General features: G+C 38.9%; 1 protein-coding gene across 26 annotated transcripts in view; it reads right to left on the bottom strand.

The window, feature by feature from the left end:
• Positions 1-23619, bottom strand: part of SATB1 (SATB homeobox 1) — a 123056-nt gene that overhangs the window by 84854 nt on the left and 14583 nt on the right. For 18 of the 26 annotated variants that reach the window (XM_033166005.1, XM_033166007.1, XM_033166008.1 and 15 more), the window contains exons 1-5: positions 11979-12803; positions 9186-9421; positions 5225-5401; positions 4529-4655; positions 3495-3618 (exon numbers count right to left, since the gene is read on the bottom strand). In XM_033166005.1, the coding sequence (XP_033021896.1) occupies positions 3495-3618; positions 4529-4655; positions 5225-5401; positions 9186-9396 (639 nt within the window). In that variant the 5' untranslated portion in view covers positions 9397-9421; positions 11979-12803. Of the gene's footprint in view, positions 1-3494; positions 3619-4528; positions 4656-5224; positions 5402-8056; positions 8420-9185; positions 9422-11978; positions 12804-23619 lie in introns of those variants that run through there. The other 8 variants (XM_033166019.1, XM_033166021.1, XM_033166031.1 and 5 more) reach the window with 5 other exon arrangements.

Genomic DNA, 23619 nt, shown 5'->3' with positions numbered 1-23619 from the left:
TCATATCTTCTGCTGCAAAGTATGGGTTTGGATCCATCCAAACCCATCTCAGTCATAGATGGGGCCCTCTTTTCTCTCCTCATGATGCTTGTGCCTGGGATAACTCAATAAGGTAATATCCTTCATTACAAAACTATTAATCCTTACCCCCAAACAGATTGTCTCTTTTAGCTGTAACAAAGCTATCATCATGAACCATGCAAATCAAACTGAAATACAACATTTCCAATATACAGTATATATAATGCTATATCCTGGTTTTGCCATATAAAACTTGGAAGACATAGACTGATCTAAATTATTGTAAAATGTGTATTATTTTCCAGATTCTTAATTTCAGTGCTCTCAAGTGCACTTGCAGTAAAAAATATTTCTTTATGTAATTGCAACTTATACTGGGAGTGCTACATAAAGGTACAGATATAAGCAAAGATAGCTTAGCATTGCATCATATCTACATTTGTGGACAAGCTGTGACTAGATTGCAATAACATACCAAAATAAGTAAAATGCTGCCTCTTCAGATAACTGACTTGCACGTCTCCTGCCTTCACGTTATCAGATGGTGTTGTAAAGTGACTTCATTTCTGTGCACACTTACTTCCAAGTAAATCTCAAGGAAAGGACGTAAACTTACTTATGAGTAAACATGCATCACGTTGTGTTGCATATTCTCTAAAAATGAGCAGACAGTTTAAGAACAGTGCACAAAGGACGCATATATGCATACGAGCAATGTATATATTCACGACACGGGTCCTATTCTTTCTCTGGAAACCTCCCTTTTTCACAGAATTCTCGCGCATTTTTCCATCCAGGTACTGAGCTGTATGTGACCTCCTTAACTTCAACGGCTACACATTCATCCAGAAATGTAAGGAATGGTTGTGCACGGTTAAGTCTTGCAAATATACTGCTGGAATAGTTTCTAATTACTAAAAATAGTAGTGATTGATTCCTCTATAAAAGCGACATCTCTGGTGATCTTTCCGAAACTTATATATCATATTTTTCTGTGTATAAGACTAGGGTTTTTTCCCTAAAAAATAATGTCAAAAATTAGGGGGCGTCTTATACTCTGAGCCATCTCCCCCCCATTTTCTTAAATCTGAATCCCCCAAAATAGGGGGTTTCTTATACATGGGGGCGTCTTATAGACAGAAAAATATGGTACTTCCTAAATACCCATGTTCTGTCTAAATAAACTTATTCTAAACGACTTTCAGAAAGAGAAGAAGATGGGTTGTATACAATGGTGCTCCTCTGCTGATGGAAAGCACTTTTGACACAGTCAGTGGAAGGGGGGGAGGGAAGGTGATTTTTTCACGGATTCCCTCCCCCCCCCTACAGCCACCCAATTTCCTCCAGAGAGTTGGGGGACCCTATGAAACAGCATGAAAGGTACTATAGGAAATAGGGGACACTGGTAAAAGTCACTTTCCTCGGCAATTCACAGATGGAAACCTCTGCTGGATCAGAGAGGCAGAGGCACATGAGCTATATTTCAAAGATATAAAATGTCTATTTTAATTATAAATTATTTATATGAAATTGTTTTACTATAGGCGAGATAATTCTGAGTAACAAGAGATCCAAGCTCAGACAAGATTTACGTGGAAACAAGACCCATTCATTCCAGTACGATTCACTTCCAAGTATGTATTTTTAAGGTTGAAATCCTAAACACAATAAAAATCCAGCCACCCAACTGACCCAAATGTAATAAAACCTATAGAATAAACCAACAATTCGGCTAGGAATAATCACAGAGCTAGAATAGAAACTAAGAAAATCTGCAGCTCAGGAAATTATCAGCTCAATTCTTGTCCCTGCCACGGAATACCGAGGGCGCCTTTGGTTTCCTCAGACCAACAGATTTTAGCCTCTATCTACAATATTTAAAATAACAAGATTGTCTTGTGTTAAACAGTTGTTTGAAAGATTTCTGAGCTAACATACTTTACACATTCTGAAGCTAAGATCATTTCAAGCAGTTCAATAACGACTTGGGGGGCTCCACATCATATAAATTAGCCATTCATTACTATTTACAAGTTATTGCTTTAAATGTCACAATAGCCCTTTCCAGCTAGTGCGGGAGACAGCCCCCACTTGCATAGCCTGTATGGTGGTCCAATGCCTTCTACTCAGTGCTATTTTTCTAGAAAAAGAGGTGCCAGAACTCACTATGAACGCCGTCCTTTGATCTCTTATAATGGCAATGGCACTCATCTGAGAGGTGCCGGGACTGAGTTCCAGTGAGTTCCGGCGGGGGGGGGGGGGGAAGCCCTGCTTCTACTCATGAGTCGATTGGTGAAACCTGATTGTGAAGCCTCTTTTTCTATCTGACATCTCCACTGTTATTTGCTTCACTGTTCTGGGAATCTTGGCAAGCTGGTAGAGAAAAGTCTGGAGAAAAGCCTGATCAATTTCATGAGTAAATGAATCTAATTTTTAAAATTGGGTATGTGTGTGCGTGTGTGCGTGTATGCATGCATAGATAGATAGACAGACAGACGGGTACACACACACACACGGCACAAGTAATAACGATACAATAAAATTAAGGTGAAGAAGTGTCAGTGAAATTGGCTACATTTTCCCTTCTTGGGTTGCACCAGAGAGCAAGTGGGTGGGGAATAGTGACTCAAATAGTCACTGGACACATGCCGTTGGTTACAGAAAAGAAAGGAGAAATCAGGTAATCTTGCTTGTCAACAGTGACCAAAGAGGTATTTCTATACAAGGAAGAGAGGTTAAAATATGGAAATGACACTGGGCACTGAACTAAAAGGAAGCACTTCAAATAGAAAGCACCTGTTCACAGGTGCACAAAAACGACACCACAGGAAAGCTGAAATGCAATTGATGCACATGCAGGAAGGCACGTCTGCAATATTTTAACAATCTGATGCTAGCACTGTGTTTATTTCGTGAATGCACACCAACAGTGGGAAAGAGCTCAAAAGCACTTTTAAGTGGCATGTCTGGAATCTGTCTTGCTCATTACACTGTTATTATGTATTTGGATTTGTCCTAATAATTTTTTTTTGTTTTTTCTTTTGTAGATGTTTAGAACACATCATACATTCACACGAAATACTGAAGTGACTCTTTACTTATTATAAATTAGCATATTGAACTAGTTTGGTTTGATATAACACAACATTCAAATTCAGCAGCAGGTGTGAACAAGTCAAGAGCCTTTTAACTACTGCCACACACCCAATGTGCTCTATTAACACAGGTTACAATAATGCAGTTCAAATATCTAACATAAAAAGCAGCGAACTCCAGCTTTGTATATTATTTCAGCATGTCTTTCACAGGATTAAACCTGAATAGTTGTTTAAAAATAAACCTACTACATTTTAAGATCTGATGAAGCAGTAATGCAAATTTGCGTTTTTTTGGCAAGAGATTCCAGCGGCAACAGTCCTCAAATCAACGTTGCCTGTGGTGTTTTATTATTTATTGCATGTTATGCTAAGTACCTGTGAAAGGGGACATTCCTTGGCCAATGAACTCTGGTTCATATCCTTCAGTAAGTCCTTCAGAGCATTTCTTACTGTTGTGTGAGACCATTGTTCAGGAGGCAAGTCTTCTAGTTTAGGGCAACTATTTGAGACATAGATTAGAAAAAGGATTATTACAAGATTGCATTCTGCTGCAGAACATTCCTTTAAGACAGACAGATTTCATTTTGTGCATCAAGCAGATGCATCTGGAGATTGCTCTCAGTCTCCTGATTGTTCCGATTAGTTAATTACTTTATACAACACATCTGCTGTATTGATGCATGAATTATACATCAGCTGCATGTGGCGACTATTTTTTCATGTTACTTCTACCTTCCTGCTCTGATGCGCTTGGTAAAACAATTTAAGGTGTAATGCCTTCTCACGACTGATCATGAAAAGAATTAATATATTAGCTTCCCCCACTTTTAGTTTAGCGAAATTTAAAAAACCTCGACAGCAACAATAAGAGCGAACAAGTCATTCTTTTTTTTCAAAACGCACACAGATGGTGCTGTTCATGATATGCAAAAATATTTTTCTCTTAAGTAAACTTTATGTAAAATGCCTTCTTGTAATGCATCATTTAATTGACTAAAATGCAATATACTTTTAATGAGATACCAAAAGGAAAGCTATGAATTGCAGCTTTGTGAATATAAGGTTTCTACAATATTTTGGGGTGTGGGGTGGGTCCTGAAGAAGTGCAGTAACAAAAGAAAGCAGGTACAGTGGTTGCTTCAGGTTACATACTCCACTAACCCAGAAATAACGCTTCAGATTAAGAACAGAAATCGTGCTCTGGCGGCGCAGCAGCAGCGGGAGTCCCATTAGCTAAAGTGGTGCTTCAGGTTAAGAACAGTTTCAGGTTAAGAACAGACCTCCGGAACGAATTAAGTACTTAACCAGAGGTACCGCTGTATTATTCTGAAGGGTGGCCTGCATTAACTCAGCAGGAACTGAATATTCACAATATATCAAATTCTAGCCTGCCACCCTGTGTGACATACCTGTGCAACTGGATTTTCAGTGTGACCACGTGATAAACATCCTGCAGCATGTCAGCTACTGTAGCATCTGGGGCATCTGTCACATAGGAGAGAGGAACTGGGTTCCATTTCCCAACCTGGATTAGTCCTGCACCAGGCAGAAAGATTACAGGAAAAGAGGTTTTAATCGTGGGGCTGGTAATTTTAAGAAAACAGGTAAAAGAATCCATGATTACAGGATTCTTTTATATTACACAGTTATTTTTAAAATTCACAGTCAACCAAGTATGTCCTCTCCTCTTACATTAGCAGATGAGTGGATATTGAGCGAGTTACTATACTGAAAAACATGTGTTTGTAAATTTCCCTGTAAGAAACAATAAGAGATGCTCAGTTCTGGGTGGCGGTGGAAGGTTAACTTTCTCAACTGTCCACCTGCTGAAACATGTCTCTTCCTTATGGATCATCAGTGGTACAGATTATTAAGGATTGTTACTCCACTGAAAGCATTTTAAAGCAAAGCCATACTTCCATTATTTCACACGAGCAAAATATATGCTAAGAAAAATGCAATGCAAAATTTGAAATATACATTTTACATGGCTGCAGATTATAAACACTAGTATCTGAATATAAGGAATACCCTGTCCGCCCAAGTCCCCCCCCCCACTAAAAAGTAAATGAAGATTGTTTCGCAATTTATCAAGAAATGTTTACCTTTTGCTTGAGCAGCAGAGCTATGAGAATATCCAAGCGACAGCAATGCCATTTCAATCAGCTGGTTGAATAGCATGTCCTTCCTTACCAAAACAAATTCTGCATGCTCTTCTTTGCAATCATACTCAATGGAGTTTTCATAATGTTCCACTACACAGAAAACTGGAAGCATGGTTCCTGTAACACAATAATTTTAAGAAATCAAAATTTCCTTGTTACTTCCATGTACTTTCTGAATGGGTTGTCAAAGAGATGCTATGCAGCTGAAATCCTACCCACAGATTCCTGCCAGATATAGGCTACATCACACGCATACATCTACAAAATGCTATAACAGGTGTATGTACAGGTCTTGGTCTGCTCTAGAATTCAGTACCTGCTTACAGAAACAGTGAGGTTGGCTGCAGAGAAATAATGTTGGTTGTCCTATCTGATTTGTTGTGAGCATCTGCAATGTGACTACTTAAATACATACTGCAGAAGCCTTCAGAGCAAGCCATTGCAATGCCATCAACATAATTCTGTTTACAATAAAACTTCCCTAGTAGTGCCAAAAAGACTGAATTACTAATTGTCACAAAATTTCACCTTTGTCTGGCTGTTCTTCAAATTTCACATTTACAAAACAGTGCAAAAAACAAACAAACAAAAAACCCCAAACCCCACCCAATCTAATGCTAATTGTTTTTACTGTTTGGAAATAAGCAGAACACACTCAAGTTACATCTAACAAGTTACACATTCTGGAAAGAAAAGAAAAGAAACACACACACCTACACAATTCTAATTATGTCACATTTACTGTAACCCAAGTTACTGCCATTATATGTACTCTGAGCAGCTAACTAGTAAAATAAAATAAAATACTGTGCCATACATGTGTGCACATAATTAACTTCACTTTTTCCTTTTAAATTAATTTCAAGGGACTATTTTTACATTGCTGTGGTCCCAATGTATCAAGATGAAGAAAAGGTTTATAAATCATACATCATATCTCTCATTGATCTCAATGAGATGACAGCATTGCCAGTGAAACATGCTAGGCCTTTTTTAAACATCGGATTTGTGGCTCTTAAAATTTCGCTTTCATTTGAGCTAGATTTAGAGCCCACTGTTCACACAGCACCGTACAAGTATCACTCACTTGGTATAGGAAGGAGCTGTTCTTGCGAAATTACAACTGATGACTTAAATGAGAGGGAAGTTGCATGTAAAGATAAACACCTACATCCCACTAAGCCAGCGGCAGAACTCTGGCTACCTACAGTGATGCAGATCAGACCCCTTTACTGACAAGATTTGAAAGGGTTAAACAGCCGCTACACGGGAGATGTCTCATGGCATACTGCCAGAAGGGCATAATCTTTAGCATAAATGATGGCAAAGGTTACTTTAACAGGGCGCCCAGGATCGCCAATTAGTCCTACAACATTAATGCCTCTGTAAGCACTGCCCTATCTACATTTACAGAAGTCATCCAATCCTGCAAAAGGTATATAACGCATACTGCACTTGTAAAAGTGATTTATCGGAAGACATTGAGGTAACTTGAACTATAGAATCTCTTTGTTCATTTTGTTCTCTTACACATACAGCAGATTACAGTGAAAGGCTCCATTTGAATTACCTCTGCACTGAGCAGTTCACCACCAGAGAAATCAGTTTGGCAAATCAATCCTTTCAGGATTGCTCGGAGAGATGTACAAGCTTCTCTTGGTTTGCTGAATAGGCTCAGCACAGACCACAAACCTAAACATTTGCCAATAATTTGCATCTTATAGCTAGATGCTTCAGGAAGTTGTGTGTTGTTGTTGTTGTTTTAAAAAAGACTATTTCATGAATATAATAATGTAAATTGCTGGTTTCTTCCTTGGTTCACTTGTCAGAGCTTGGATAAAATCTTGCTTCACAATATGCTTTGACCCATCGCTACCCAAACACACAAAGCATGGGAGTAAGGGACTGGATGGGAATGGAATGATTATTAAAAGCCTAACTGCAGAATCTGCATACTTTAGAAATACAGTATCAAGTTGTGCTTACTCTATGCTTCCCTCCTACTCAATGCAAAATAAGAAAATTACATTATTGGGGCGGGGGGGAGAGTAGGCAGCCTCCCAACTAACGCACCCTGGATTTACTGGTACCCCCAACTGTGCTAAATACAGATTTATTGTATTTTGTATTATAATGGGAAGGTCGGTGTTGTGTGAAAGGACAGTAAGCTCCAGCATATAAAACACAAATGCCCTTCTCAAAGAAGTAGAGCCTCTTCTTGACTACTCTTTGACTACTCCCCTATAGCTACCAAAAGGTATCATCTGACTACAGATGTTAAATCTCAACAACCTGTCACAAGTGCCCTTCTATTAAATGTGAAAAATGCTAGACAGGAGACCACAATCTCAGCTAGCTGATCACTCTTGCAAGTACTTGGCAAGATCTCAAGGTGCAGCAACTTTATAACCTTCTAGTATTAAAGGGGAAAGCACTGGTCAGTGCCCAATGCTAAAAATACAGCATGATTTAAACCTGAAGGCAGTGTTAGAGGTTTTGCCGAAGGTTTATGAGTCTATGTAAACAGCATGTCTGCCATAAGAAGCAGAGAAGTCTGTAGAATCCTTGTCTAAAACTGTCCTGGCATTAAAGTTTGCTGTGCAAATATCACATAATACCAGAGACAGCTGAAATCTCCTATTTAGGAATTTATGGAACTTATATGTTTGCAGGCGTCAGAAAGTCTTTTTTATATAGCCCCAGTGCTTCACAGCATAATATTAATGCACTCTGTTTAAAAAGCAGCAATAAATTATATTTTTAATGCCTTACCCTGGCTTTCTTAAGATGCATACATTCTTGGCAAACAATCAATAAATAGGGTAATCATGAGCAGAGGCCAAAGAATTTGCTGAAGTGCTGTTTTTCCATTTTTAATAGATACAGATCTAACAATACGGACTGCTGTGTCTGTTCATTCCAAGATCAATATATTCTTTGTTTTCGCCAATCCAAGGAAAAAATAAATGATTGTATGATAAATGTTATGCATCAGAATGAAATGCCATTGCCTTCTAACTCTCTCTGTTTAATTGTCTTGGTTAAATTTTGTATTTTGCTTAGTAAATGCAAGAAGGAATCTGAATTATAAACTAGTAGCAATTACACTGAGAAAAGGAGTGCTAAAACAAAAGCCATATTATATACAGTACATTTAGATATAAATTAACATGACTGTTGTGTATGATCCACAAAAATCATGTATACTATTAATTTTACTTTAAAATATTCATAATACAAGACATAACACAGACACACACATACCACCATCAGTCACCGGCTCTATAAGTGTCCCTTTCTTGTGAGAATGTCTAATTACAGCAAACCAGTCATTGAACAATATGACACCCAAGTTGTTCATTGCTCAGTAATGAATTGTACTTAAGGAAACAAAGTGCGAAAAATGGTCATGATAAAGGAGTTTTCCACTGAACACCAAAAACGCTTTGCATCACTTTCTTGAAGCCAACTAGCAAATGCAGTCAACCTTCCAATTTTGGACTCTTGTCAAGAGTAGAAGGAGAAATCTGGCTTTTCAAGAACCTATTATTAATTCACAAGCTATAAAAGTGTTTTGCTCAATGCCCCACACAGAATGAGCTTATTACAAGAGTTATCTTTGACTGGTAGCAGTAGTACTAGGTTCACAACAAGATGGGTAATCTGAAGGTAAGGAGTCCTTTCCCCCCCTATTAAAAAGGACTCCACCCATAAAAATGCTCCACCCAATAATACAGTTCAACATTCCAAATGCCAGGATGAGATACACGTAGTACAGAAATGTAGTACTGAAGTACAAATTCTTTTTTAAAAAAAATCTTGGAAATATGTTTCTTCTAAAAGACACTATAATTTTTTTAAAAAAATTAATAATGTTCCATATTCAGAATTATCGTGTTACCTTTTCTAGCATGTGTTTTCATCAGATGTCCAGAGTGTTTTAAAGGCACTCCTTGCATTTTAGTTCCTGTACTTCCAAGTCTTCCTCTTCCTAATGGGCTCCCATTCTGCTCCAAGCGGGCAATTTTGGCTGGTGGACCCTTCGGATCGCTTACATTGTTAGACATTTCTGAATGTTCTTTCCCCTGAGTTGTCTCGTTCAAATGATCCATACTCAGTCCCGCCTCTAAAGATCACCTGCCATGATTTAAAAAAATATATATGTGTTGTATACGCGTGCGTAGTTTTATGTAGGCAGCTTTACACATGTACATGATACATCTGTATAGCATGTTCACATAATATTAAATATGTATCTTAAGGGAAAATACACTCTCAGGAAATTTGCTTCATTGTCAAATTATTTCAAAATCTTAGGAATTTCTAAGCCTACTAAATACATTAACTGATTTGCAGTATATACGGGATTTGTATCTTAAGGATTCAAGAGTGAGAATATTAGGTGTGACTGATTAAGTAGCATTCACACAGTAATATACCCACTGCTATAGGTCACTTAGGTGCATGTTGTAAGGTTACAAATTCCTTACTTTATAAAAATATATATCTGTTTAATAAAGAGAAGTCTTATATTGTTTTCTCCTTAGGAATAAAGAGGATAAAACTTTCAGCTAGGCATGCAACAGATCAAACTAGTATTATGATACATTCATATGCATCTTTTAATATATAAAAATACCCAGGCTCCCATTGCTCGACAGTCTCTGGGAATTTTCATGTAGCTTAACTTTTTAAACATAGGAATTAGGTTGATCAACAACAAATGAAAAGATGTAGGTATGTGTTTTCCATATTCAACAGCAGAGTTATGAAATGCCAGGGCAACTATCACATCTTATAAAAGTCACATGGAGAAAACGTGTCTCTTTGGACAATCACAACTTTTTTGGGAAATCGTATTACAAACCTTTCAGCACTTAAAAGAAATCCCTGATACATTTTGGATAAATATTAGAATACTGACAAGAGATGTGAAATGAAACAACAAAACTACATACAACTTATATTCAGTACTGAAACAGACACCACTGCTTTTGAAATTTTAATTCAGTTCACCATGATTGCTAATTCGTTTTTAAATCATCAAGTTCAATGATACACAGTAAAAGTTACAGATAAGTACTCTTAATACTGACATGTCACAGAGAAAGGGAAAGAAGCTGTTGACTCCTTAGAAAATGTGTTAAAGGTTTTGATGGTACTTTCATTCTGGATGAATACTTAATTTAAAATATGGTCTCTGCCACCTTTCCTAATTAAGGTTTATCTACAATGCCTGTTTATTATGTGTGTGTGTGTGTGTGTGTGTACACACACACACACACACACACAGTATGATCTCTAAGAACAGGTGACCAGTCATTTATGAAACAGTACTTACACCACTGAGCATAAACACTAAAACATGGGGGCAGGGAAGGTACAATTAAACAGAAATAGACTTTTGAATACAGAATGCAGAATAAATCAATTACACTTCTCCAGTTCTGACGAAATCTTCATTTTGGTGAAGATGATGTAAATCCCTATTGTAATTTGTTTCTTGTTTAATCATACACTGCTTTGTCTTGCATGAACACTGTGTTTATCTGAAGGTTTAGATGCAACCTTAAGAATGCCAGCTGAATAACTATAAAGTTTAGAATATAATGGTTATTTATCCTTACACTCTAGGGTGACATGCTGAGAACCAAAGGTTTACCGTTGATTGTGGTCCCATCTGTTTTTGGTTATGAGTCTCATTAACAATAAATATGCCTACTTTAATCACTTTTTTTAATCAAGATTATTCTTTTTCATTACATTAACTGCTATTTAACCCAAAACTGCACATCTAAATTACCAACATCTATAGCATTTGGTAGTGCTTCACCAGAACACTTTGTCTGAGATTCTAGTTTTCCTCTTGCACTCAAACAGGCAATTCCCTGTCACTCTCTAAAAACTAACACTCACCTGCTAGAAAGAATAGCCATCACAAGCCAGCTCGCCACTACCTCCCGCCCAACCAACAAAAGTGATAAGATTAGAGTTCATTTAATGTATATTGCCTAAACACATGGAGCAGGTCCTTTTAAATTGGACTTAGAAGACCCGCCCACTATGCATCCTTTTAGCTCAGCCACCTTGTAAAAAGATTTGTGTTGCAAAGCAAGATTGTGTGCACATAAAACAGCCAATTTACTAATTTGAACTCTATGCTAAAGTTCATCAAAACCTCCACCTGAAATAGTAATGAGCAACTGTCAGCATGGTTTGCCTATAACAACTCTTGAAGATGACAGGGCCAAGAGCTTCTGCCTGTTTCACCTTCAAGCATTTGTTGTATGTACAAGTTTCCAGCACAAACATAAGGTTTCAAGGTACAATTTCCTAAGTGCACTACTAACATAGCAATATGACATTCTAGGCATTTTTCTTTTTTAAAAAAAATGGAACTCAGCTGTCAGAGCCATCCTTCCTCTAGGAGAATGGAGTATTGTATTATACCTTCAACACTTCCAGAGTTAGCCCCCTCCCCTTTCTTCTTTTCCCCCTCCTCCTCTCTCCAGATAAAACCCCTTAATCACATTTAAGAGAGGCTCTGTTCTTATCCATTCCATATGGCTGTCATAATCCAGGCCAAGCTTTCACTGTGACCTTTTAAAGAGACAAAGAAGCAAAACACTATCTAGAAACAGGAACACTGCAGTTTTGAGCGAAATTTTATATAAAAAAAAGACCTGAAACTCACCACTTCAAAACTTGACAGCATATAAATAATGGAAACAAAGGAGATTTCCTTTGCACACCGATCTCTTGAAGAGGAGGAAGAAGCTCAAGTCTGATGTTTTCTAAGTCCTTTTTAATAAAAAAAATTAAGGAAACCTGGAGGATACCTCCCTCCCAAAATTCTATTTTTCTGGGGAAGGGGAAACGCATAAGGAAAGCATCACAGCCATGGGAGGGGGGAGTCAAGAAGCGGGGGAGGGGGCAGAGGTTCCAATTAATGTACTGAAAATCGTAGTCTTTCCAATAACGGGGAATGAAAAAGGCTAAAAAAATTAACCAGACAAGTGTAATGCTCACAATAATAAAAGTTTCTATTAAAGGAAAAAAGAAAAGTAAAACTGAGATAAGTGGTAACCTGTCTAACTCTGCTTTCAAAAAAAGTGTAAATCAGAGAATGAATATGGGGAGGAAATGAAACAGCTCTTCTGCCTAATATTTCTGAAAACAGAAAATGTATTGATCTTGTCCCTTACAATTATTTTCTAATAAGACACAGGCACAAAAAATACAACTAAAGACATCCCTTCCCCCCCCCCAAAAAAACTAATCCAAAAACTTTCTGCATAAACCCTCCATAGAAAAAGAAACATAGCAAAAAACGTAAAAAGGATATTAGAAAAGTTCCAATAAAGGCACTAAAATTCAGTTTCACTATTGTCCTTGCTGTTCGGGGTTTTTTTTTATAATCATCATAATAATAATGCAGAATGCCTCTCCTTCCTCATTAACCCAGAGAGATTGCGTTTGGGGAGGGAGGGAGGGGGGAGCGGAAGGAAACAGTCACCACCAAAAGTAAAAAAAAACAAAACCAAAAACACTTCACTTCGGAGAAGAGAATTAAAAAAATAAAATAAAATAATAAATCTACTTCCGAAGACTTAGGGAGAAATGAAGGCTGGGGAGAGAAGATGAGAGGAGGGTGCAAGAAGGGAAAATCAGGTTAGCCCAAATAGTAATAACAAAATAAATCCTGTGAGCTTTCAAAATTCTTGTTGTCCCTCGGCTGGCTATTATGGTTATTTAGGCCGGTTTGGTGGTTGTTGCTGGATGTTACAGGGTGGTGTGTCTGCGTGTTTGCGTGTGTGTGTGTGTGAGTGTGTGTGTGTCCCCCGGACGTTCGTTGCTTGCTTGCTTGCTTGCTCTCCCTCTCGCTCGCTCGCGCTCTCCCTCTCTCTCTCTCTGTCCCCATTAAATTATTAGTTGACTCATCACTCCTCCTCCTGCTCCTGCTGCTGCCGCCGCCGCCGCCGCCGTCCCTTCTCCTGCTCCTTCCTCTCCTCTATTGCTTTCTGCTCCCGCTGCTGCCGCCGCTGCTTCTTCCTCCTTCTCCTCCTCCTCATTTTAATACAAAATAACACCGAGGGCCACCGGCTTTTTTTTCGTTTCTTTTTTTTTAAAAAAAATATGTATACAGCCCAAGACAGGAGGAGGACGTAGCCTCCCTGCTGCTGCCTGGAGCTCTTCCCCGGCGGCCCCGGATCATCCGACGCGTCCTGGGAGGGAGAGAGAGACACAGAGACAAGCAGGAGGAGGAGGAGGTGGCGGCGGCGGCGGTGGAGTAAACTGAGGCGGGAGGGGGGGGGTAGAAGGGAGAAAGGACATCTAGAAGGGGAAGTGGATTAAAAAAGGGGGCTGGAGGGTTAAGGCTGAAGGGGGAGGGGGTTAAAAGTGGGGGGGGGAGAGAGAAAGAGAGAGGCAAAGGGAGGGGAAAAGAGAGTGCCGAGGGGTGTGCGATTTCCGGCACAGGGCGCGCAAGAATTTGTAATCAGCTTGATTAGTGTGAGGCGGCTGTGCATTTATTACACACAATACCCAGAATAACAGGGAGCAATGCGAAAACTGGGAAGAGGGGAAGAGATGCCGCCGGCAGCTGCACGAGGCGAAAACGATTAGGGAGTACAGAACGGGCTGGCGAAAAGGGACAGGCCAAAAACAACGGCGGCGGCAGAAGCTGAGGCCACCTTCCTTGTACAACGAGAGAGGGCGCGCAGGGGTTGGAGAGTGTGGAGAGGGGAACAGGCATCAAGGAGCCGGAGAAGGGAAACCAATGAACAGCAGGCGCTACTAGAGTCACTACAACCGTGCGCTAAACACACACACACACACACAGAGAGAGAGAGAGAGAGAGAGAGAGAGAGAGAGAGAGCGCATTCCCAACATCAGCCTGATAGCAGCCATGACCTAAGCAGGAGAGGGCAAGGGCGCACGCACGCCCATCGGGTGCCAAAGGCAACTCCGGCAGCCGGTAGCGCACTCAACAGACTTGGAAACAAAGTAGGAATCGGAAGAACGCGGGCATCTGTGCGGGCAGCGAGATCGCTGGGGACGGGGGGGGGGGGGTGGAGAGAGAGAGAGAGCAGGTGCCTGCGAGGCATGGAAGCATATGGCTGGCAGTCATGGTTCCATAGCGAGGGAGACAGGATGTAGTGCGCCTGTGTATACTCTTGTTTGGGAGCGGGGGCGGGGGGGGGGTAACCTTAGAGGTGAAAGTTCTCCTTTCGAAAAGTTGGCAGGGTATATCAGCTGATCTGCAGTCTACATGCCATTTCAGGTAACCTGGCTCCAAGCAAATATTACATTTGGGCAGGCAACGTTGCCTGTTGTAAACACGGATGTGTGTGCACTGCATTGTATTTCCATGGAAGTAGTTCTGCACAAAGACCAGGTTGCATTCTTGGTAGCCTGCCACTAACAAGCAGAATTTGGATCTCTAGGGCTGGGATCTACAAGCCTAGCAAAAGCCAGATTGCACCCATCTGTAGGGGATCCTTAGCATCGTGTCAAAAGGTAACAATTGGCAGTCATTCAATGGAGTCATTCCATATTGAGACTCCAGTGTACTTCTATGTCTGGTATTGTAAATAGTGATACTGTCCATAGTTAAGGTGACAGGTATCTTACATGAAGTGTCTTGCAGACTGTAAGTTCAAGAAACCTAGTAATAAAAATGGATTAACCAAGAGAACTTTCAGGCTTAAACCTAAGCATGTTTATTTGGATGTAAATCATGTTGGCTACAATAGGTTAAGTTGACATTTGAAGTCTTTTTCTATTAAATGGGGGAAATGGACAGGGTATCACAACACAGGAGTTACGATCTGACAGTGTAAGGAACTTCATATACTTCAATTTTTGTTTTGCACTGAGGGAGGCGTGAAAGTGAAGGCAGAGGAGCATTAAAACAACTCCTTAAAGGTGAAATAGTATTACAAGAATAGGACCCTTGTCATCCTGTCCCAGTGCTGCATTCACCCAACAGGGAGAAGGACTGAATACTGCCATTTGTGATGAAAAGTTGGAAATGAACACTAGTACAAAGACAGTATGAAACTGGGCAGACATAGTCATCTTTAATAACCCAGAAAAAAATCTCTAATGCTGCTTATCTTTGTTCATGTGAATAAATTTACAATAATAATGAACAGTCAAATACATGAAAATATGGTACTGAACACTCTCCAAGTAAGAAAGCTATTGGTCGCTGGTTGAAATGGAATTTAGTATACCTTCCACATTGGTGGAAGGAAGACCAATGCTTAGGGACAGAAAAGTACAGAAGGTGGTAAATTATTTATTTGCAACTATAATAAATATAATTATGAGCACTATAATGCACATGTTGTACCAGCTAGAGAAGGAAGAAGACCACACTGGCAGATAGGAAGAAACAGTCTGCAAACAATCCAAGGGAATAGATGCTTATATACTGATAATGATAGGGGGTGGGGTGGAATACAAGTTCACAAACATTCTGGCTGTGATCCAGAGACCAGTTAAGCCAGACAACTTGAAATATAAGATACTTTCATCTTACTCCTTCGTTCTTTAACCCAAGTACAGCAACATAATTGGCTTCTGGATCAGACTAATTATTAATTGATGTGTATGACTGGCAGAATCTCTACTTGTGTTACCTCAAATGCAAATGTATTTTTAAAAAACAAGAAATGAGGGTGCTGTCATATAAACTTAAGGAGTTTTCCTAAACAGGCAACAGGAAGATGATTTTTTCACAACATGCACAATGAAAAATGCAGCATTATGAACTTTGAACACAGAAAGAGTACAAATTGGTAAATGCTCGGGGGGGGGGGAACAAATGTATTAAACACACACATACCTTACTATAACACCATAACAAAGCATCAAAGTTACACAGAGAAATATAGGCTGACGTCTACTGAAGTAAACACAAATACCAAAGAGTGTGTGCAGAAAATGGTAATGGGGTGAAATGTATAAAATATTTATAACAGCCAGCAATGCACAGAATAGATTATTGTGCTAGAAATAAAGAGCATGGGGCCTGAAACATAACAGTGTTATACAACAGAGTTATTTCAAGGTGTGCAGCTGAAGGTGGAATAATTTAACATTCAGTGTGTCTGTGGGCTTGCCCACAGACACACAATATTTATTGCTGGTGACTTCACACATGCATCTTTATCACTCAGTATCCCCCAACACATGCAAGTGATTACCTGCATGTGTAAAACACCCATCACAAATCAAGCAATTGCATGCTTTTGCATCCTTTTGCATTATTTCAAGAACTGTTCTTACATTGCAGTTCAGCTAATGACTATCCACTGATGAGCTGTATATGAGATCATCCAGGGAGACCCTTCTCAATGTTTCTCCACTGGCAGCATTTGGTGAGGACATTTAAGTGGGCCTTTTTGTGTGTGGTGCCATCATAGCCCTGGAATTCCTTTCCCTCTGAAATTTTTGACCTTCAGGTATCAGGTGAAAGTCTGGCTGTTTGTTCAGTCCTTTAGACAATAAAGTTGCAGGTTTGATGTCCTTGCTCCAGTCCTGTGTGTGTGTGTGTGTGTGTGTGTGTGTGTATTTATATTTGTTTTCATTGAAATGGCCAATTCATCTTATTGTACAACATCTAGAGAGATCTGGATGCAAGGCTGTATACTGGGAATTAATATAGATGAAATAAATATGCATAAATGTGAATCAGCCCCAAGCTTGTAGTCTTTAAGCCAATTCATCCAATACAGTCTCGTGAACAACAGTGACACTACTCCAGAATAACTTTGCTATTAGTTTGCCTTCTCTTTCTACTTGCATTAGCTTTAAGAGTTAAGACAATTACTTCAGTTAAGGCAATATCTGTGCATTTAAGACTTTTTAGTTCTGATAGGTGGCTCACAAACCACTTGGTTCAGAAGCATCCCAACAGCTTAAAATTAGATTTTAGGTATACTGTTTCATGTGGGAAAGGGAAAAAAGGGAAGTCCTATCGCACCAGCAAAAGTCCATTCTACTAGAAGACAGCCACAATTGGATATCACCCTCTTACAATGTAAGCACCAACCTATTTAAAATTCTGAACCTGTATTTATACTTGTTTAATACAAATTAAACTGATTTTAATCCAAGTACACAACTTTAAGTGATTTCTCAATCAACTCTAAAATGAAGTCCACATTCTAAAATAGGTGACCAGTCAGAATTTTTGTGTCCATTGCATTCATTAATCTGAATTCTGAATAGAATTTCAACCATGGAAGCATATGTCAAGTGCATCCAGTCCTTGACAAAGACTTTTAAATGTATACAGATTGTGGTTGGATACAGTTAAAATATTTTAACAATAAACAATCAAATCATAATGAAAGGGACTCATTGTTGTTTTTAATCATCATACAACAATTTAGGTATCTTTCCTGGAATATTATGGTTAAGTATAAATTAAGAGAGTACTGTGATAAAGTAATGAACCTGAAACAAAAAATTATGTAGTACCTAGCATGGTGATAAACAGATATCAATCAAAAGCAATCAATATTAGTGTTCTAAAAATGCATATACCTCCATATCACAAATTGCTTCTCTGTAATGGTCTAAAACTTGGAATGCAAACAAACTGAATGGTATGGAAATGTAGACATAGGAATTCTAAATGAGAATCTATGGGTTATATCTAAGTAGACGCAATGAAATTAATGGGCCTAAGTCTGAGGAACTGAGGCAAATACTGGTGATGAAAGATAGAGTTCTAGGCCTAATAGATAAAATAAAAACCGACAAATTGCCAGATCCAGGTGGCATCCACCCGAGAGCTCTCAAAGAACTGAAATGTGAAATTGCTGGTGTTCTGACAAAAATATATAACTTGTTCCTCGGATCAGCTTTCATACCTGAGGACTGGAAAGTAGCCAATATAACATCAATTTCTAAAAGGGATTAGAAGTGGGGTGGGGGGAGGATCCTGGAAATAAAATAGGTAACTAAGCATGTAGAACAAGCCTCTCTGAAGAAGACTCAGCATGGCTTCTACAAGGACAAATATTTTCTCATGGACCATTTAGAATTTTTGTTAAGAGTCAACAAGCATATAGAAAGAGGTGATCTAGTTTAAAAAGTTTAGTAGTCATGGAATAAAAGAGGAGGTCCTCTTGTGGATTAGGAATTGGATCAATATTAGGAACCTGCCACAACATAGGTCAAAGCTCTACAGATCCCACCCTGCAAATGTTCAATAAAAAAATGGATGATGCTACAAGAGGTATTACTACTATTAGGCTATATTCTGAAAAATATTAATCAAAATTAACATCATGACTTGATCCATCTCATGCTGGTGGCAATAAAGATTTGTTTAGCCAAATTAAGTGGGAAACACAATATTCTGGCAATTAAAGACTGGTTGAGTAAGTTTTGGGACATGGCTATTAGAGGAAAATGTCTATCTTAAATCAAGGGTGCACATACTCATTAACTGTACAATTTTCAGAATAAATGGTGTGTGTTTATATTTTAAAGAGGCTATGGACAGATGGCTTATAAAACACTGGTGTACATGTGGACTAATATTTTGCTATGGTATAATGGAATGGGTGTTACTTTATATAAAATATTAATTTTATTAACTAAATGAAACTAATGGATGGGGGAATAGTTCTTCTTGTATACAATTTGTAAGCAGTCATTGCATTGTGTTTCTTTGTAGCCTATCACTGAGCTGTTCCTGCACCTGCTAGTTTATCTCTTTAGCTTATAGCAAGGACAAAATATTCCTCCTAGAAGCCCCAGCAGTAAATTGCAGTTAGACTATTTTACTTTTAGAACTCAGGACATGAAGTTTATATCAAAACAGAGAACAGAAAACACTCCAGCGCAATGCAAGCAAAACTTAATTATTATGCACTGAAATCTGACAAGGAAAGGGTTTCTACTTTCAGCCAGCTCTTTGCAAGAGTGTTTATGGAAAATATATAAACCACTAGTTATTTTTATTCGATCATCTGATCAGGTATTAATCAAGGCATAATACCTTTAAATTAAAGGGTAAAACAATAATTTGTGTGCCAAATGTAACAGAGCTATATTCCTAAGTGACATTATGACTGATTGCTAGTACTCAGATTGGACTCATTGAAATTTATGAACGTGGCTAAGTTAGGGCTATTAATTTCACTGGGTTTACTCTGAGTAAAACTTAGTTTAATACCACTCATTACAATGATGCTATCAGCACATTTCTGTAGAGAAAATGTGAAGGCTTCAGAAATACTTGTTAATACGGATCTGAATATTGGAAGATGCACAACATTGTAATTGATTTGCATGGAATCAATAATTGCACTTACAGTTAGAAACTGCTTTCTGATCAAGCAGGTTCTTTCTTAACCATTGGCTTTACAAGTTATATTAGCAAATTATTGGTCAGATTAGAGCGCCATTTTGAGTCACATAAAGTTAAGTGTGGCACAGAAATGAGAGATGATCAGACCCAAATGTACGTGCAGCTGGGGAAAACGCAGCAATACACAATCTTAAGAAGTTTTCAGATACATCGGTAGAAGAAGAAGAGTTTGGATTTGATATCCCGCTTTATCACTACCCTAAAGAGTCTCAAAGCGGCTAACATTCTCCTTACCCTTCCTCCCCCACAACAAACACTCTGTGAGGTGAGTGAGGCTGAGAGACTTCAAATAAGTGTGACTAGCCCAACGTCACCCAGTAGCTGCATGTGGAGGAGTGGAGACACGAACCCGGTTCACCAGATTACGAGTCTACCGCTCTTAACCACTACACTACACTGGCTCCTGTTGTGAACCTTAGATGGGTCTTCAGCAATTTTGTGAAAATTTCCTTAACTGCTTAAATGCTTCCTTAAATGCCCTTCACATTATTTTCAGTAATGCTTATATCAATTTTGTAAGAGAGGTCTGCATTTTATCTGCACACAAATAGGGAGAGAGGCTATGGCTGGGAAAGTGCTTGATTTGGCCGTTCAATAAGCTGAAATCCGAACAACCATTTTAATTTGGATTTCCAGTTTATAACTTAAGCTTTTAACATTTATATTGCAGCTGATGCAAATGTTAATAAATATATTAACATTTATATTGCACATGAAATAGTGCTACCCCACTTAACACAGAAAACATGCTGCCACAGCTGGCTTGGTAGAAACACAGAAAGTTTCCTTACACTGAGTCATACCATTGCTCTATCCAGCTCAGAACTGGTTACAGTGACCGGCAGCAGCTCTGTCGTCAGCAAGGAGATTTCCCATCCCTCTGGGAAGTAGCAAACGATTGAACCTGTGACCTTTAGCATGCATGTTCTCTAACCAACGAGTCATGCCCTTTCCTAACACCCACTTTAACATCTATACAAAGCTTTGGGGTTATGGTATTAATTAGCAATACATGTTTGTAATCTCAGTACTATATTCTCAGTAGGGTATACCACAAGAAAGCTGTATCTCTCTCAGAGTGATCACACAAATTTTGCATTTATGTTCTCTTTGTTATGTTCTGAGAGCATTGTATGAAATGAAAACTGCTGTAAATTCTCCAGGCTTGTAATTAATTGTAGTTGCAAATTCCTTTCTTGTGTATCTGCCACCAATAAGGCAGATCCTTTACAGATTTATCTGGGAGTAAACAGCATTTAACTCGGGGCGACTTGCTTCTGAGTAGACACAGCTCACACTCTTAACAACTTTTAAAATTAAAAATACATTATTTTAATAAGCAGAATGTGGATCATATTACACAAAAGCTAGATGGCTGGTAAAATAAACGGACTAAATGAAGAAAAAGCATTTTCCTTAAATTCACAGTATAGTAAGCCTGCCATTTACATGGGGGTCAAGTTCAAGGGATTGAACCTAAAGCCAAAATCACATATAGTCAAAACCCATTGGGTTCAATGGCGGGTAGAATTGCCAAGGTCCTTTTTGCCAGGACCCCAGCCCCTTTCCACCCCTTTAATTTGTGTTGTTTGGGAAGGGGGGGGGGGGTTGCCAAGCATGTAAAGCTAAATGTGCACACAAATCATGGGTGGGAAAACTAAGGCCGGGGGCCGGATCCGGCCCAATCGCCTTCTAAATCCGGCCCGCGGACGGTCGGGAATCAGCATGTTTTTACATGAGTAGAATGTGTCCTTTTATTTAAAATGCAACTCTGAGTTATTTGTGGGGCCTGCCTGCTGTTCTTACATGAGCAGAATGCGTGCTTTTATTTAAAATGCATCTCTGGGTTATTTGTGGGGCATAGGAATTTGTTCTCCCCCCCTAAAAAAAAAATAGTCTGGCCCCCACAAGGTCTGAGGGACAGTGGACTGGCCCCCTGCTGAAAGTTTGCTGACCCCTGGGTTAAATGCACTTAAGTTGCAACACATTTATGATGAAGAAATCTTTGGGTGTCAGAGCTAAGAAAAATAAAACTTAACCTACGGGTAAGTTGCTCTGAAATGGTAACTAGTAGTTGATCATATGGGTCATAGGAACCCTGTGGCATGGAACTACAGAGGGGCATGTGGTTCTTTTCATTATGAAGAGATTCCAAACAAATGTCTTGAGTTGTGCACACAGTGTGGGTTGCTTTCTTCGCCTCCTTTTAGCAACAGTCCCTCATGTCACTTTAAGTACAGCACTGTTACAAAAGTAATATAAACCCAAACAAGGGAAGAGGAGAGAGATAATAAGTAGCAGACATAAATCCTATGAATAGTTACTTAAATATGTTTGCAGAAAGTAGCTTTAAGCAGTTTAAATGTGCACAGGATGGCAGTCTTAGAGCTTGGAGCACCATATGCAACTTCAGGCAAATTTTAAACTATGCATATTGGACATATTCTGAGGTGACAGAAGTAGTGACCCACTGAAAGGTGCCTTTCTTTTGCTGTTGTGACTACCTGTCAACTGACAAAACATCCTTTGGATATGTTGGCTTCTTCCTTTCGGAAAATATTAAGAAGGTATCTGCTGAATCAGACCTATCTAGTCCAGCATTCTTTTCTCACACAAGTCAACCAGATTCCCATGGGAAGCCTGCAAACAGGACATGAGCAGAATCTCTCTCTCTTGCTTGTGTACCCACACAATTGTATTAAGAGGTATAGAGCTTTTAAACCACGACCAACCTGCCACCATTTGCCCCATGATGACTTTCCTACTGCAAAGGATTTTTGCAAAGCATAATGAAGCAACACAAATTAAGATAAACAAATATTTAGCAATTGCTAAAAATATGCTAGTTTCCCCAATCCAACCAACTGTTGACAAAGTGAAGTTCTCAAACATTTTCATTGGGTTGACCACCATTAAAGAAACCAGATTTCATTATGGACATCACCCAATCAGACTGATATTCGCTACATCTCCAGATAATATAGCTCTTTTTCAAATGGCTCCCCACCCCACATCCTGCATTTAAGTGCCACACTGGGAATTACTAAATATAGTTCAGGTGAAAATTAATGGGCAAGGGTGAAAGTTAGCACTGTATAATAAGTAGGTCTGCTAGATGAAAAACAACTGGCCCATAGAGCAACTTAATCCCTTAGATACCTGTGGTTTAAAGGTATTGTTTTTAAGTACCATGCATCTTAGAGAATTCAGTATTTCATAATGAAGGGTAATAACACATTTAAATGTTGTCTATTCCAGGCACTAAATAATAAGTAGGCTAAGGATTTGAGTTAATAGCTGGAAGAGGAGTAGATCTTTAAAAATCTGCTTTTTGGAACATGGCACTGTATTTGAGAGTGGATAGGGTAGTCTGTTTGATACGTACATTTAAAATGTATGTTAGAAATATTACTTTATGTACTTTTAACATTTATGTCCTGCACTGTGATCCAAAAAGACCCTCAGGGAGGATTACGGATTAAAGGTACAATGATACACACACTTACTTGGGCATAAGTCCCAATGAACTCAGTGGGGCTAACTGCTGGGAAGGCACTGCACATATCTAAAACAATATCAGTTAAAGTGATAAGAAACAAGAAAATCTAATGTATGGGGGCAGGGAACAGTCCATTAAAAGAACATCCACTATTTGTTGTAAAATAGAAGAAGTTTGAACTATCTTCCAGAAGACAAAGATAAAGTCCACTGGGTGGGCTTGATTGGAGATGGAATTCCAAAGAGCTGGAGTTACTACTGAGAATATCTCGCTCTTTGTCCTTACCTACCTGGCTTCAGAGAAGGGGTTCAGGAAAAGGAAATGTCCTGAAGAACTCAGTGGAGAAGTTTTTTTTTTTCCCTTGGGTAACTTGGAACTAAGCTATTTAGGGCTTTAAAGGTAAATGCCAGCACTTCAAATTGCATTCAAAATCAAATTGAG

This window comes from Lacerta agilis, chromosome 12, assembly GCF_009819535.1.
Source record: "Lacerta agilis isolate rLacAgi1 chromosome 12, rLacAgi1.pri, whole genome shotgun sequence".
Classification (NCBI taxonomy): Eukaryota; Metazoa; Chordata; class Lepidosauria; order Squamata; family Lacertidae; genus Lacerta; species Lacerta agilis.
This window is presented reverse-complemented; position numbering and strand designations above follow the sequence as displayed.